Source organism: Pleurodeles waltl, chromosome 4_1 (assembly GCF_031143425.1).
Source record: "Pleurodeles waltl isolate 20211129_DDA chromosome 4_1, aPleWal1.hap1.20221129, whole genome shotgun sequence".
Taxonomy (NCBI): domain Eukaryota; kingdom Metazoa; phylum Chordata; class Amphibia; order Caudata; family Salamandridae; genus Pleurodeles; species Pleurodeles waltl.
Window position 1 is genome coordinate 745,769,039 of NC_090442.1, and position 17,747 is coordinate 745,786,785.

General features: G+C 42.9%; 1 protein-coding gene across 1 annotated transcript in view; it reads left to right on the forward strand.

The window, feature by feature from the left end:
* The window catches only part of LOC138287187 (NACHT, LRR and PYD domains-containing protein 3-like), a 593,954-nt gene extending 578,080 nt beyond the window's left edge, over positions 1-15,874 (forward strand). The window contains exon 11 of the mRNA XM_069227549.1: positions 11,247-15,874. Within this exon, the coding sequence (XP_069083650.1) occupies positions 11,247-11,586 (340 nt within the window). The 3' untranslated portion in view covers positions 11,587-15,874. The remainder of the gene's footprint in view (positions 1-11,246) is intronic.
* Positions 15,875-17,747: the final 1,873 nt, after the last annotated feature.

Genomic DNA, 17,747 nt, shown 5'->3' on the forward strand with positions numbered 1-17,747 from the left:
AAAATTCAGTAAAGATTGGTAGGAGCTGCTCAGCAGCTGCTAATAAGAAGTAATGAAAGCTCTGCTTAGCTAATGACCACCAACACCTCCACCTCCCTGAAGTACAGCTTAGGTGGTATCAGTGCCCCACACATGGGTAGTAAGCAATATATAAATGTTACAGTACAGTACAATGCTTCTATATCCGGCACTCATTGTCTACAGCTATTTGTATGGTCTCCAAAGAGGGAGTTATGATAGTAATCAACACTCTCTCTCTCTCTCTCACACTCTCTTTTTCATAAAAGGTTCCCAGTCACTCTCTCTCTCAGGCTTCCATCCATCCATCCATCCATCCTTCTGCTCATTCACACAATCACTTAGCGATCGATTTACTCATCTGCCTAGCCACTCGCTGATAACTGAGTCACCTGCTACGATACTCACCAATTCATTGACTCATTCACTCGATTGAAGATTAATATGCACGCACACTCTTACTTACTCACTCATAACTCAAGTAGTCAAACTCCTGCCTAAGGAGTAACTCAGTTGATCACTCACACTTGCCACTCATTCAGTCACTCTTTGAAAACAAATGTGCATCAATGCACAATGTTTGAGTCTTTTTTATATGAAATCCATAGAGACCAAGATTATTTGAAAATAACAAGTTAAAGGTCACTCAGTTTAGAATCACAAAGGTGACCAGATCTTTATGAGAGCTGAAGTCATTAAACTTAATCTGACATACATAACATAATGTGTATTTGTAAAGCGCACGTTCACCGAAGGGTATCTTGGCGCTGAATAACAGATATTCATTTTTACCCAACATAATGATACTCCTTTTATCACCGTCAGAAAGATGAAAGGCTAAGTGGACCTCCCCAGCATTTGCACCTGTGACCAGGAAGTTGAACACAGGCCCCTACAGTGGACGCACTAGTCCACTAAGCCACCACCAGACCTAATTTAAGAGAAATATTAGCATAACTTCAGCTGCCTCTATAGTTAGCTAGGTGTTATTGAATAAAAATAAGTGGCTAGAAATATCACATGCACATTCCCTTTTATACCCGTGATCTTCTCTGCTCTGCGCCCAATGCCAAGGGATTGCTCACAGAGACGCAATTTCTTAAACTGTAGCAACTTGTTGATTCAAGTTAGTGGCCATCTCCAACTCTGTGCTGTATAGCCAAGGATCTGGCACCGGGGTGCTTTCTGGCTGAAAGATCACTGTGGGAAAGGTGTTGCCAACAATGGGACACCAAGGAGTTAAACGCAAGATGGTGACAGAAGCACTGGATAGCATGTGCACTAAAGCATGCTCATAGCACCTTCTATTTAAAGTAGTGCTAATACCAAACTTCTTCCCTTTCTAAGCACTGTAAACTGCAGATATTATCACTTCCTAATTCATGTCACTCAGTGTAACGATCCAAAGAAAGATGGAAGGGTGATTCTGTCTCACGGGGTTCGAACTCATGACTAGAGATAAATTGCATTTTGAGAGAGTGGACAGTTCAGTTCACTGAGCTATATTGCTGGGTTAAAGCTAAGTATCTCTAGGGATGCAGAGTGGTGAACATTGATGAAAGTATCTTCCTTAGTACAGTATTTGCTGCTGTTTTGTTGGTTGCAGCCCAGTCTATGATGTATGGGGTAAGTTGTGAGTTTGCACTTTACCGTGTGTTGCATGACTGACAGCGGATCAGGCCTGAGGTTACACTGCGTCAGTCACTGCAGCAGTGCATAGGACACAGTGACACTGGAAGAATCTCCCCAATCCTCACTGTTACTTCATGGCAGTGCCTATAATTGTGCAGGGCAGGGTAGCAGAGCGAGGTATGCACAGCCCGGGCTGCTGTTCAAGGGATGAGAATAACATAACTTTTAAGGTTTGGACTTTGATTGTTCTAAGCCCGGAGTGCCTGTGTCACGCTGGCGAACCGTGCAGCAACGGTGGAAGCTCTGCCCCTTGCACCCTGGGGGTAGAGTACGTGTTATAATATTAAGTCGCCATGACTAGGCCTTGGCACTGACTGGGGAGAGATCTCCGTAGCTTGGAGACCGCAGCAGTGAGTGGAATTGAGCCCTGTCGTTCTATGCCTTAGTGGAGGTCATTCCACGCCATTTTCCATCACCCGTGCCACAACACTTTATCGTGTGATATGTGTTTCTATACCTTGACGAAAGCTGTGCACGTCGAGCCACGAGACTGTTTATCATGTGTGATACGCTGCACTTTACTCACCCAGCACTTGCCATAGCATAAGGAAGGAATGTAAAACTAATTTACAACTATTGACGTAAACAATAACTTGATAGGATTAATGCTGATAGCGGGAAGGATGGCTCTGTGAGATGAATGTTTTCTGCTGAAAAAAACGGTGAAAAAAGTTTGGATCACTCCAAAGCTGACTTTGCCTTCAGTCCTTTTCAGGGCGGTAAACTGAGTACCCTACATTGGTGTAGTGTTAATAGTGTCAATTGTTTATGCTGCATGGAACTAACATATGTAAGGCGTGTTAATCAGTCATAATGGTAATGGAGCCAAGTCTTGCTCCCTGAGTGCTCCTTCCGTGGGTACAGCTGCGAGCAGCATGGAATATCTCAGTGATCATTGGGAAGAATAAAACTAAAGATTACTTACCTGCTGCCGGCCTCCGCCTCCATGCTCTTATTTTCCTGCCTAGGCAGTCAGTGCTGGTGCACAGGCTCTCAGACTCCCGTAGGCCAATCCAGATGCTGCTGTCATTCTGGTAATACTATTACCCAGCATGAAAGAAGCACCGGGATTGGTCTGAGAGGCATGATTTTGCACTCACAAAGGAACTGGCAGTCTGCTCTCTTCCCAGCTGTGCAACACAGCTCGGGTTGGAGGCTGCTAAGTGCGCAAATTGGTCTGGCTGTCCTAAGACAGCACACCAAACCAGCATATGCACTTACCAGTTCCCACCACACCCCCCACCTACTGTATGGCCATGCCCCGCCCTAAGACTGGCTCAAATGCTCAGTCGGTTTGGCTGGCAACCTGCAGGATGAAAACTAAAATGAAAAAAAAATCTTATATTATCATTTTATTTTTCATGTTTATATTTGCTGGCTGTCAGCAATGGGAGATGCTCCTCTGCCTTAACGGAGGAGCTGCCGCTGCTCAGACCATGCCAACCATCTTGTATACAGAACAAATACTGCATTGATGAATTCTTAGAAACACAGCCATCTTGTAAATGCCCATGCCACGCAGACAACACAAGCTCAAAAAAGAAACACCCTGCTCAACCGCATCAACACACATTCAACTTGGTACAGCATGTCACAACCAACACACTCCACAGGCTACATCCTTCACCTTGTCTTCTTAACATCATCAACAATTCAGATCAAACCACCCATTCCCTTATAATGGACCTAGCACTTCGCTATCCTGATCTCCGTGTTTAGAGTCCTACCAACAAATCAATGGCAACCAAAAAGAGAAGATCAAACCTTCAGAGAGTTCTTTGTGGACAACCTGATGCTTGAACTCATCCTATCAACCCCACATCCAATGCAAACACCCTTTTAAACAACTTCCACACTTTTTTGGAAAACTATATGAACATCCATGCCTCAAGTAAAGTTTGAATTATTAAAGGCAGAGGCTTAAGCATCCTGGTACTGTAAAGACCTTGTTGACAATAGAGGATCCATCTTCAAACAGGAAAGAAAATGACAGAAAAAAAGAACTCCTGATGATCACACAGTACTGAAGTCCCTCAGTGCAACAGGCAGGTATATTACACCTGCCAAAGAAATAAGCTATAGCAACATCATCCATGAAGCCATCACCAGAAGCACAAACCTTTTCGAGACAATCAAGCACTGCATCCATCCCCTCTGGATTCATCTATTCCTAAATCCATAGAAAAGTGCAAGGCCATCAAGATGTTTTTCAGTGAAAAAATACAGAAGATCCAACAGCATATCGACAATACCAAGCCTGTCTTGCATCCACTCCTTCCCAAAGAATCCCTCAATGATCATCCTTCAAAGTCATATCTCTTGCACATCTTGCTGAAATACTCAGCTCTTTCAAACCCACTCTGTATGAAGATAATATCTTACCCTAATCCATCTCCAAAACTCTCTCTGGGGATTCTCCTTCACCTGTAGACAACATTGTTAATGCCACATACCTATCATTCATTGGCAAGTTCATTGACGTAATCTATGTTCAACTCTAGAATCACATTAATATTAATACAAACCAGCTTCTGCCCAACTATCAATCTGCCTTCAGATCATGCTGCAACACAGAGACCGCTACCTTACACATTGTAGGCGATGGCCTTCTGACCTCAGATAAAGTTGACCCCCTCCTGCCTGATATTGCTGGACCGCTCAGCTGCCCTCAACATAGTCTACCATCCCACCATCATACACATCCTGGACGCTCGAATAGGATTTACCTGCAATGTCCTACACTTGCTCTCATCCTTCCTTTTCAACCAGCACCAGTTGTTCACATAGACAGCCCCAGAGCCCAAATGATCCTTTTTAACTGTGGAGTCTCTATGGGTTCCATACCTTCCCCTGTCATCTTCAGCACGTACATGGAGCCACATGGTGGTCTACTTGCAAATAGCAGCATCTCAATTCACCAGGATTCTGATGATCCAAAACTCTAGTTGAAAGTCTCATGTGCTTTCAACATTTAATGCCTAAAACATTTGTTGCACATCATCCATAATTGGATGTCCAGCACCTATCTAAAGCTCAACTCAATCAAGACAAAATTTCTGTTCTTTGCCAAGAACAATAAACAACATACAGTACAAATATGGCTCCAGGATGTAGGAGGCAGTAATACTGGCACCTGTGTCTCTGTAGGCTTGGGCCTCAACACCATTTATTAAAACTGATTGCCTGTACTTATCCATTGTAAGGGGACAAGCAGCCAGTGTGGCAAGGCCAATGCCACCAGGTGTGACAGAAACTGTCTTGGGACTGACTACCCCAGTTTCTATGATGGACCCAAAAGTGAACCCAACTACACCCTTATTTTGACTGTTGCCAGCAGTTCCACCACTATTACCACTACTTCTAGGGGCACTAGAGTTTGATGTAGTAGCGGTGGTAGGCTCAGAGGCTTTTCCTGGACAGGACTTATCCCCTGGCCAATGGCCTTTATTTTTACACACATAGCACCAAGGCTTTTTAATGTGTGTAGTTTGTGAAGAAGAGGAAAAAGATGATTTATCCCCACCCCCTGAAGAGTGTTTAGGATGTGAAGAAGGATCTTTGTTTTTACTTTTATCCTCTTGCTTATCCTGAGATTTTTCACCATCTTTCTTCTTGCCATCCTTGTCACCCCCTGTATGAGCTTTTCTGCTCACTCTTGTCTGCCTTCTTTCCCAATTCTTGGGGAGAGGTAAGATCTGAGTCTACCAAGTACTGGTGCAACAAGTCAGACACACAATTATTCAAAATATGCTCTCTCAAAATAGGATTATACAGGCTTGATAGTCAGTGACCTTACTGCCATGTAACCATCCCTCCGAGGCCTTCACTGAACAGTCTACAAAGTCTGTCCAGTCTTGAGGGGACTCTTTTCTGGTTTCTCTGAACTTTATCCTGTATTGTTCAGTGGTAAAGCCAAATCCCTCTAAGACTGCATCTTTCAAAACTTTGTAGTTGTTGGCATCACTCTCCCTGACAATAAGGAGTCTGTCCCTAACTTTGCCAGTGAAAGATAGACGCAATATAGCAGCCCACTGCCTTTGAGGGACCAACAGCGCCATACAGGCCCTCTCAAGTGCAGAAAACCACTTGTTTATTTTATTCCCCCTCCTTGTAAGGGGGGACAATCTTATGCAGGTTTCTTGAATCTGTTTCTCTAACAGGATGACTATCAAGATTGCTGCTGCCACCATGGGGAACTAACCCCAACTTCTGTCTTTCCCTCTCTACATCTAGAGATTCCCTGTCTAAGGCCAACTGCTGATGTCTTAGCTTCAGTCTGGCCTCTTCCAACCTCAGCTTTCTGAGTTCCCTGTCTAGGGTGTTATCCTCAGGGTGGGAGGTTTGGGAATTCTCTGACACAGAGGTAATGTGAGAATTAGCAGAAGTGGACATTTCTCTAACTACCTGAACCCTAGTGACCTGGCCTTTTGGACTGAAAGGTGCCCTACTGATGTGTGACCCCCTCCCACTACCAGCTTCACTTGGTGGCCTGATAACTGAAAGGTCTTTGGAAGTACTCTCCCCAGAGTCCTCAGGGCCCTCCCCTGATTCTACCTGGGTAACCACCTCCTCTACCTCCTGATCCTGGGTTTGGCCAGTCTGATTCTGGTCACTTTCAAGGAGAAGGCTAAGAAGGAGATCTTTGGTAGGGTTCTTACCAATCCCTAAACTCCTTTCTATACAGAGACCCCTCAAACTTTTAAAGTTTAGATTCTCATATGTTATCTTCACAACTTTGAGAGTGGCCTCTACCACAGACATAGTGGAAAGAAAGAGGTTAGGGAAGAGAGAAAAAGTTTAGAAAACTTTTAAAGAAAAGAGAAAAACTTTTTCAAACTTTTCTGAAACGTTTTAGAAAGAAAGCAAGACTGTTAAGGTTACTTGTGTATATTTCTAAGTATTTAGAATATGGTTTTCTTATGAAAAGCACAAATGACAAAGTGGTAAAGCAGTTACAAGTACTTATCCCATCGCTGCCGCCAATGTAGGAGGCTGGCCTGGCTTATAGTGAGTACCAATGGTACTAACACCTTGTGCCAGGTCCAGCTATCCCTTATAAGTAGAGTAGTAGTGTTCTAGCAGCTTAGGCTGATAGAGGTAGCTATAGCAGAGCAGCGAAGGTTGAACTAGGAGACATGCGAAGCTCCTACTATACCACTTATATCATATAGGTACTGTATCATAAGAAAGACAATACTCAGGGTTACTACAAATAAAGGTACTTTATTTTAGTGACAATGTGCTAAAAATATCTCAGAGGATATACTCCCTTAGGAGGTAAGTAAAATACACAAAATATACACAACAGACCAAATCAGGTAAGTAAAACAGTCAGAAAGTAGTGCAAACACTGTATAATACAAAAGGATGCAATAGGCCTAGGGGCAACACAAACCATATACTAAGAAAGTGGAATGCGAACCACGAATGGACCTAGGCTAGTGTTGTTTGTAGAGGGTTGCTGGGAGTATAAGATACCCCACCCCAAGACCATGGAAAGTAGGAGTAAAGTACTACTATTTCCCTAGAAACACACCAAAGTCGTGATAAGAGATTGTGCAAAGACCACAACAGACTGCAAAGCACTGAAGATAGATTCCTGTACCTGAGGACCTGCAAAGGAAGGGGACCAAGTACAAGAGTCGCGAAATTGTCCGGGGGTGCAGAAGCCCATTAAACCCCGGATGAAGGTGCGAAATGGCTGCCTTTGGTTGGAAGAAGCTGCAGATTCTGTAACCACGAAAGGAGGTAGGAAGTTCTTCTTCATGCAGAAGATGTCCCACAGCGTGCTGGAGGATGCAGAAGTGTTTCCTTTACAAAATACTGCAAACAAGCCTTGCTAGCTGCAAGAGTTGCAGTTAGAGGAAAAGGGTGCTGCCCGGGCCCAGGAAAGACCAGGTGTCGCCACTTGGAAAGGGAGACAGAGGGGACCCTCAGCAACGTAGAGAGCCCACGCACAAGCAGGAAGCACCCACAGAAGTCCTTGAACACGGGTTAAAGAAGTCTGAACACAGCAGTCATCTCAACACTGCAAAAGGAGGTCCCATGACACCGGAGATCAACTCAGGGACCTGAGCATTGCAGGACAGAGTGCTCGGGACCTAGGCTCAGCTGTGCATGCAGGATTTCTTGGAAATGTGCACAGAAGCCCTTGTAGCTGCAGTTCACGCGGTGCACAGCAATACTGTCTGGAGAGGGGAGGCAAGGATTTACCTCCTCCAAATTTGGACAGTTGGAACACTGGACAGTCTGGGTCACTTGGGTCCACCACCTGTGTTCCAGGGGCCACGCTCATCAGGATGGGAGGGGACCCAGTGTAGCGGTGAAGCTGAAGTTTGGTGCCTGCTGGAGCAGGGGGAAGATTCTGTCGACCCACAGGAGATTTCTTCATGGCTTCCAGTGCAGGGTGAAGGCAGGCAGCCCCCAGAGCATGCACCACCAGGAAACAGTTGAGAAAGCTGGCAGGATTAGGCGCTACAGTGTCGCTGGTAGTCTTCTTGCTACTTTGTTTCAGTTTTGCAGGCGTCCTGGAGCAGTCTGCGGTCAATCCTTGGCAGAAGTCGAAGAGAGAGGTGCAGAGGAACTTTGGTGAATTCTTGCAAGTCGTTATCTGAGGAAAAGCCCACTGGAGAGACCCTAAATAGCCCTCAGAGGAGGGTTGGCCACTTAGTCAGGTAAGCACCTATCAGGAGGGGTCTCTGACGTCACCTGTGGGCACTGGCCACTCAGAGGCCTCCAGAGTGCCCTCACACCCCTGGAAACAAGATGGCAGTGGTCTGGGACACACTGGAGGAGCTCTGGGCACCACCCCTGGGGTGGTGATGGACAGGGGAGTGGTCACTCCACTTTTCTTTGTCCAGTTTCACGCCAGAGCAGGGACTAGGGATTCCCTAAACCGGTGTAGACGGGCTCATGCAAGGAGGGCACCATCTGTGTCCTTCAAAGGATTTCCAGAGGCTGGGAGTGACTACCCCTCCCCAGCCTTTAACACCTATTTCCAAAGGGAGAGGGTGTAAAACCCTCTCTCAGAGGAAATTCTTTGTTCTGCCTTCCTGGGACTGGGCTGCCCAGAACCCAGGAGGGCAGAACCCTGTCTGTGGGGTGGCAGCAGCGGTAGCTGCAGAGAAAACCCCAGATAGCTGGTTTGGCAGTACCCAGGATCCATGGTGGAGCCCCGGGATGCATGGAATTGGCTCCCCAATACCAGATTTGGTATGGGGGGACAATCCCATGATCTTAGACCTGTTACATGGCCATGTTCGGAGTTACCATTGTGAAGCTACATATAGGTATTGACCTGTATGTAGTGCAGGCATGTAATGGTGTCCCCGCACTCACAAAGTCCGGGGAAATGGCCCTGAACTATGTGGGGGCACCTTTGCTAGTGCAATAGTGCCCTCACACTTAGTAACTTTGCACCTAACCTTCAGCAAGTGAAGGTTAGACATATAGGTGACTTATAAGTTACTTAAGTGCAGTGAAAATGGCTGTGAAATAACGCGTGCGTTATTTCACTCAGGCTGCAGTGGCAGTCCTGTGTAAAGGTTTGTCTGAGCTCCCTAGGTGTGGCAAAAGAAATGCTGCAGCCCATAGGGATCTCCTGGAACCCCAATATCCTGGGTACCTAGGTACCATATAATAGGGAATTATAAGGGTGTTCCAGTGTGCCAATTTAAAAGTGGTCACAAGCCTCTAGTGACAAATTTAAAGTCACAGAGAGAGCATAAGCACTGAGGTTCTGATTAGCAGAGCCTCAGTGACACAGTTAGGCACTACACAGGTATACACATTCAGGCCACAATTATGAGCACTGGGGACCTGGCTAGCAGGATCCCAATGAGACAGATAAAACACACTGACAAATCAGGTTTTCACTATGAGCGCTGGGGTCCTGGCTAGCAGGATCCCAGTGACACAGTAAAAACACACTGACATATACTCACAAGCAGGCTAAAAGTGGGGGTAACAATTCTAGAAAGAGGCTACTTTCTTACACAGGACATGAACTTTGATGGCTTTGAACCCCATATTTAACTAAATGTTAAGTCACTTGGATTCACCCTGGACACCCCTCTTCAAGGAACACAATGTCAAAAAATAAAGATGGGCTTTCACTAGATCGTCCCACTATAAGGCAAGGATTTCAAATCAATATTGTCATAAGGAATTAATAGGAATTAATAAATAGTCAGTTTGGTATAAACTGGATATTAAAATCATTTGCAATTTGAGTCTTAAATGAGGCCCCTCTAAGAGGCTTGTAGAACTCGGGGAGAGCAAGCAAAATGTTACGCTATCCTCTGAATCTGCCATGCCCTTCATGCATATGCCTAAAAAACGTCTCAGACTCACAAATTAGGCCTTTGCTGAAGTCGTGCTGACAGTATACATTGTTGCGAGCAGAGGGAAGGGGCTTAGACTGATAATATTTCACCTGAAATCATTTTTTGTCAATTCAGTAATTATATTTCTCCCAAAGTTCATGGCAAATTTTTTTGTCAATCCATGAAACTAAAGTAGGGTTTGTGGAGCCATGAATACATTTTTCCTTTTTTTCCTGGGGAAAACTGCACTGTCACCACTGGTGGCCTAAGCCATTCCTAAGGAACAAAATATTTTTCAGAATGGACACACGTATTCCTCTATGGACCACATACTGTAAAAATGATTAGATAAAATCATGGAATGCACTTTATGGGCCTAAGCTCTGCCTTAATGCCATGTCTGATGTACATCTGTGAAGTGATTTTGGGAACATTTGACCACAACCAGTTTAAAAATGTAAGTGCAAGGGCCCTTCTCAGGAGGCCACTGCAGCTTGCACGACCCATTGCACTACCAACTCAAATGCCCACACATCTACTAAACACTGCACACCTACAAGTGTGACAACTAGGACTATTCAGTGCCACCAAAGCTATAATAATGGGGGCAGATATTGTACATTTTCAATCTACTTGAATTTATTAAACACTGCGTTGCTCACCTCAAAATTAGACGAACATCGCTACCATATGGTGGACTGGCAGAAGTGTTGGTGCAGCGCACCGGCAAACACTTGCTCAAATTAAGCACTGATCACAACTTCCCTATGGCAACCATAACAGGATAAGAAGCTTTAGGGGTCATTCCTATAGAACGAAGTCGCAGACCAATTCACAAACTTTTCCAGTATTTGATTTACATTACATTTTATGGAAAGATTTTTGCACATTCAGCATTCAACTTGGTCAATGGGATTATGACAATACAATGCACTTTTCCAAGGGATTAACTAACTCTTCACCATTAAGTTATAGTCGCTGGGGCACTGTAGGGTTCAAGTGCTTTAGCAAGTGTGACAAGCCTATACAACCACCTTAATCAGAACTATATTCACTACCATCAAACACAGATGTATAGATAGATAGGATAGGCGTTGATATATATATTGCCGGTGTACGATTTTTGCACATGTAAAAACTGAACGCAGCATACTGCGGACAACTTACCTTATCACTCACTTAAAAAAATGATTTATGTATTTATTTTCGCAGTTTATGTATGAACCTTTTTGGGAATGTTGGAATAAGAAATTTAAAGAAACTAAGAAGATATCGACCAAACCTGAAGATTGTGATAAGGATCGCAGATGACGAAGAGGTGCTAATTTATGCAGAAGAGAAAGTAAAACGCCTGCTGTCTAATGGATGGAAGCAATACAACACCGAATTGCTTGTTCAGATATTCGACAGAGTGATGGAAGATTTAAACAATGGTTATGAGCTAAGTCACGAGCAAGATGCAAAGAAAACAGACAGGATAAAAACATTGATAGCGGACATCTCAAAATTACGCAAACAAATTAAAAAAATGGGACAGAAAAGTCGAACTTAGATTCTAACAAGCATTGAGAAAGCCATTAGGACCCCAGTTCTGAATGCGCTAGAAGAGGTTGAGGTATTCTCTGCATCTGGTAAATACCACCAACGTGGGGTGAGGTGGGTTTCCTCAAGCAAAATAAGTAATTACCTGCAGACTAGGGGCCATATGTACGAAAGCTTTTTCCCATAGACACAGAATGGGTAAAATCCTTTGGTACATCTGGCCCTAGGTGCTTTTTACATTTAATTCCACACCTATCAGAAGTTACTCAGCCTTTGTTCTCTCTGTCAATGTCAGCAGGTTTGACCTGTCAAAATCCGCATGGGGAAAAACGCAGGTGGGGAGGGGTGGAAATGAATGCAGCCCTCATAAATCTGATATGTGTGGAAAAGGAGCTACCACATGAATCGGAATTCATCAGGCACTCCTAATCGGCGCTTAAGTCTACCTCTATTCCAGAGAGACTTCTGCAACTCCATACATAAGACTTTCTATTGCCACTTTATCCTATAAAGCATTAAAAATGAACAGTTCTGGGACTGTAAATCCTGCTACTTATTTGACCTACACAATATAAAATGTCATGGGATACGATTTAGGAATTTCAGAAGTCTAGGGGTGGACCTCTCTTGGGAACAGATTACTAACTTTAAATTTGCAAATATGATTTTTCAGACTTTCCCGAGCGGATGAGATGTTGGCCAGGGATAAAATGTGGAAGGAACTTTGTTTGAATATTTGTTTTCAGAGGCGTCAAGCTATTTCAAGCCACACATTTTAAGACTGTTTTAAAGTGAGAGTGGCTTCTGAAGAACAAGGTATTTCTTCTGAGGATTTTCTTTGATGCATAGATGTATAGGTGTTGCTATGGTATGTGCTGTTTACAACAGTGGACATAATAATGCAAACCTTCACAATGCACATAAGTACAACGAATAGCCATATCAAACATGAAGATTTTAAGCGTTCAGAGATGGGGTATTAAGGGTTTAGAAATTATAGAGGAAGGTAAGGGTTTGTAGGATGGAGGAATAGGAAGGTAGGGGGAAGGGTTTTTAGGGTTTAGGGGTGTGTAAATGTAACAGGATGTGTTATGTGTCTTTTTGGAGGGTTTACTGAAACAACAAAGGTTAAATGGACATTATAGTTAGGTGAGAATGTCAGTTAAAATATACAGTTTAATCGAACTAAACCACTGAAATTCACCTGTTATGATGTTCCTCTCCAAATGTAGGAAAGGGAGTTTGGGGACCACTCCCCATAAAGAACTTAAAATTACGAAGGAGAGGCTTAAGGTGGTATGAGAGCCTTGTTTTCTGGCCTGCATACGGAAATATGGACATATTTTGAAGTTTCTAAGCCGGTCTGTTTTTTACAATGGTATAAATTGGCAAAATACCAATAAAAGCCATTGATAGTTACTCTGAGCAGCATGCAATTCCATATTTTATAGATTGTCTGTCATTACCAACAGAGCACAGTGAAAATGAGGAATAGCTACTATATATATGTATTATGAAACTGTCATTATCATATGCTGATGTGAGGGAAGGAATTAAGGGCCTGATTTAGATATTGGGGGACGAGTTACTCCGTCACAATGGTGACAGATTTCCCCTCCACTAATATGTAAATCCCATTATATTCTATGGGATTTAGATTTCACCATTGTGACGGAGTAATTCGTCCACCAATATCTAAAGCAGGCCCAAAGTTTTTAACTATTACCTATTGGACTGAATTCCTTTACTCAAGATTGTGAACTGAAGTGGAGTCTGGGTTTCAATATTGCATGGTACCTTAAAAGGTTTAATTCACTGCAAATATTAATACAACTGCGGTAATTCTACACTGTGATTGCCTTGGGTAAATTTATATTATCATTGAGATGCTTCAATGTCTTATATAGTATGTATTTAAGCTATACTTAGGTAGTTGATATATACTATAACTTTGACAATTCTGTTGATTATACTTTATCTGTGTAAAGTGCAAACACTTAAATAAACACAAAATTAAACATTACCAATGGAAACAAAAAGTGCAAATTAACCTCAGCCCTGCAGCTAAAAGGATAATAGAAGGCAATTGCAATGCATAGGAAAACATGCAAGAAAAGCTTTGCTATTGCCCAAAGTAATCTAATTTGTAAGCAAAATAAGAATGCTAAGCTACAAAGAGTGGCTAAAAGCAGAAAAGAGATCCAATAATTCATTCCTCAAGGAACCTCAGCTTTCGAAGCAAAAGATTCCTAACAAGAAGGTAGGATGCAATTTACTGTTATATCCCTATTGAATACTATACTGGAAGATAGATGATAACATCCCATTCGTCTCACATGGGGCAGATTTTCTCGCTTAAAATATCCATGAAAGAAGGGGTGGCCGTTAAATCCCTAGATGTGCTACCAGCAAAGAAGAACTCACTCAAGAAAAAAACAGAGAGAGGTATGGAGGGTGCACCTGAAATAGCACTGTTCCTTTGTATGTACAGTAGACAGAAGGAATAGTTCAGTCTAGATAATGAGGTAGGAAGTGCTGAACATATAGGATTCTTGCAAAGACCGTGGGCAAGACAAAAGATTAAAGACTGTGTGTTGCTTTACCAGGGTAGATTGATATTAAACTCTAATGCTAAAAGCCAAATTAAGCCCAGCATCAGCCTGGAAAGAACAAGGCTATTGTGCTTAAATAATAACAAGATTAAAACAACTCTTACAGGGGGGGTGTGAAGGGACTTAAAATATCCATACAGAATTTATAGAGGTGTCAGGCTCCAAAGTACACGTTGTCTGCTGAATCTAGTGATAACCAAGCGCTACCAATACATTTCACGCAAAATCAGAGCACATTTAGGTGCAGGGGAATTGACTTAAGCTCAGCACAACCAATATACAAAGGCAGAGAAATGACCCAGGATTTGACCCAGGACTTCTCACCTGCTGGTGGTGAGGGGGGACTGAATACGCTTTACAGATTACATTAACAGAGATTAAAGAACTGAAAATAAGTCAATCAGCATACACTTCCACACTTGGCACACTTGAAAGAAAGATAGCTGGATTAACATCTCAGGTCTTCTCCAGTCTCGGATCTACAGCAGAGAATAAGGTCCTGCAAGGACATGCAGAGATCCATGTCAAAACAGACTTCATTTTTTTCTGAAGAAATAGCTTTGCTCAAAGTACAAGTTAAGGACCTAGAACACAGGTCACGACGATGCAATATGAGACTTGTTGGCAACCCAGAACAGGAAAAGCAAAAATCTTCAGCACAGGAAGTCATTGAACATCTTATCTGTGCTTATGCAATGTAAGGGAGCAAAGTTCTAACACTTAGCAGAGCATATAATCTATCATTTTCTGCTAAACCTATTCTTACTAGTCCCGGCCCTATTTTGCTGAACGTTGGTGATTATATGGTGAAGGAAAAAATACTGATGGCCACTGTAAAGCAGGGAGATTTTAAAATTCCAACAGAATACTCCTTTCAGATTTTCTCAGCCATTTGAGACTGCTAAAAGGAGAACTTTCATGCTGATGATACCTAATTCAAAATTGCAGGAGCTCAAGCTGTGTTGTTATAATCCACAAAATTCAAAGTAATTTCAAAAGGAATGTTTACTTTTTTTACAAGTGTCTACTCCTCACAAACTCTCCCATGGCCCAGCTAGAACAGAGAATAACAAAGTTCAGCATGGAAAGGGACCCATTGAGAGGACTATCTCAGAAAATGGTTAATTGATGTTGTAGCTTGTTTGTCAGGTGAGTGCAGTAATTTATGTTACGTAGATGCAGTCACTCTGGAAAAATTACGTGTCATTGGGTTAGAAGATAGAAAGGGATTAAAATCAAGATGGAGGAGGATAACAGACAGCGGTAAGGGTGTGAGGGACAAAATAATAGCAGGAATAAGGTTTTCAAATGTCTGACAGTTGAAATGTAAAGTGATGCACTGAAAGCTCATATTGATGGGCATTCACTGGGCCTTCACTTTGGAATAGGGATTCTACTGTAATGTGGTATTGCCATAAAACTAAGTTTAATAATTCATTTTGATTTTACCTGTTTCCTTATCATGTTAGCTAACAAATTTTACTAAAACAATAATCAATTTCTCAAGGCAAATATGGAATGCCATATGTTAATGAATGACTTATTTAGTTCTATGCTACACTTACCGATATGATTTTACAAGTTATTGTTTTCTTCTAAATGTACTGTAATGAATTCTGATTAAGATTCAATAATGAAAAGTTATGAATTTTGATGTTATATGTGTTTAACTTCATATGAATAAAATGTGCAATTTAACTCTGTTTACTTAGGTTAGCCACAGTGATTTATTAGTTCTCTGACTTTGCAGAAATGGTGAGAAAGCTGCCTTTGTTTGTGCTAACATGACATCTCTTTCAGGCTTCATTCCATGAAATGCTAATTTCTTACAAATTCCGTTCACACAGAATATTAGTTTGGAGATGAGCTATCATCTTGTTCTATGCACTGACAGCCCGAGAAAGTAACCTTGGACTTGGTACACGGAGAAGCTGTGAACATAAATAATATTCAATTGTTTCAGACTCGTACATGAGAAGATGGATGCCTTTCCCATGTTCGTGATGGGAATCTTTGCGAATGTTGCAGATGCTCAACATGTGACATATTCTGATTGGATAATGGAATCTTTTGACCACTCACCATGAACTTTTGAGGGAATCAGATATTTCTGTGTGCTTTAACTTACCATTTCCTGATGGATTTGGGAGCAGTCTTCCTCTTGCCTTGCTCAATCCCTTTTCCTTTTGGCTTCACTTGAGCACATGTTTGCCCTTCCCTACGGACACCCTTGTCACTTTTTCCTTTTGCTGATGACCAGAGACTTTGCTGAGCCTTTTGCCCTTGTCACTATTGTTGGTGACTTCTGCATGGACATTTCTACGGACTCTAGGGAGTACAAATCTTATTGTCCCTTTTTCCTCAACTATCCTTAAAATGCTGAAAGATTAGACTCAAGATTTTTCTGACATCCTGAGAAGACTCTTGACAGTACTTCTAAGTGCTAACACTTTTTACCAACCTTAGCAGCCGCGGCTGGTCCATTTGGGCTGAGGAGCCATGCCCCCTCACCTTTTACCTCTCAAGAAGAGTGTCTGGTAGGCTGAGTAAAGGTCAGCCTGACGGACACTCCTCACTTTCCGGTCAGGCAGCCAGGAGATAGACATGCGCTAAATTTGCAGGCTCTTAGCTGCCTGAGCTGAACTTTTCTGGGTTGAGGATGTCACATCTCCTGTGGGCGTGACCTCGTCAGCTCAGCAATGGTCCTCAAAGCCCTCCCCCTCAGTGACGAGGAGTAGTGTCACTCATTGCCTTGAACCTGGGTGCTTCAGTTTTAAGCCCTGGAGCACCCAGGGCTGAGTGTCAATCAGTGACACTTTATCACAGAGTGGGGTGGGGGTAGCAGTCTCACTGACTCCATCCCACTCTGTGATGAAGTTGGGACTGTGGCCTTCCGTCATTGGCTGACCTAAAGGAAGGCAGGAGTCCTAACCCTCTTGGGACCTCCGAGCCTTGGGACTGCAGTCTTCCCTCATTGGCTGACCTAAGGTCAACCAATGAGGGAAGGCAGCAGTCCCAACCCTCCTGGGACCTACGAGACAAAGCTGCAGGTACGTGTGTGTTTTTTTTTTAATTAATGTTTGGTGCGTGCATGTATGTTTGAATATTTGGTGATGAGTGTTGTGAATGGATGTGTGTGCTCGTGTGTGTGAATTAATTGGTGTAAGTGAGCATGTGTGTGTGTGTGTGTCCTGTTCACCGCCTCCCTCCTAAAACCGCCAGCCACCACTAAACCATAGATAGTCTCTACTTGACCCAGATGTTGTTTTCCCAAATTACTTTTGTATTATTTTCCTTTTTACCTTTTGTCCTCACATCTGTTAGCCCAGCACTTCAGTTAGTGATTTGTCTCTAAAGGGAAGTTCCCTTTTGTTTTTTAACTAACTTTGATACATTACAATTGTTTCCATGTTTAGGAGAGCTGGTCGACGTGTATTCAGTGACCATCAGATTCTCTTGTTGTTATTCTGTGTTGCTTGCATTGGATGTTTAGTATGTTCAATGCTGAGTAGGCTTTTTTTTTTCAAAGACTTTGACACCCTCTGTTGGTCCTACTTTT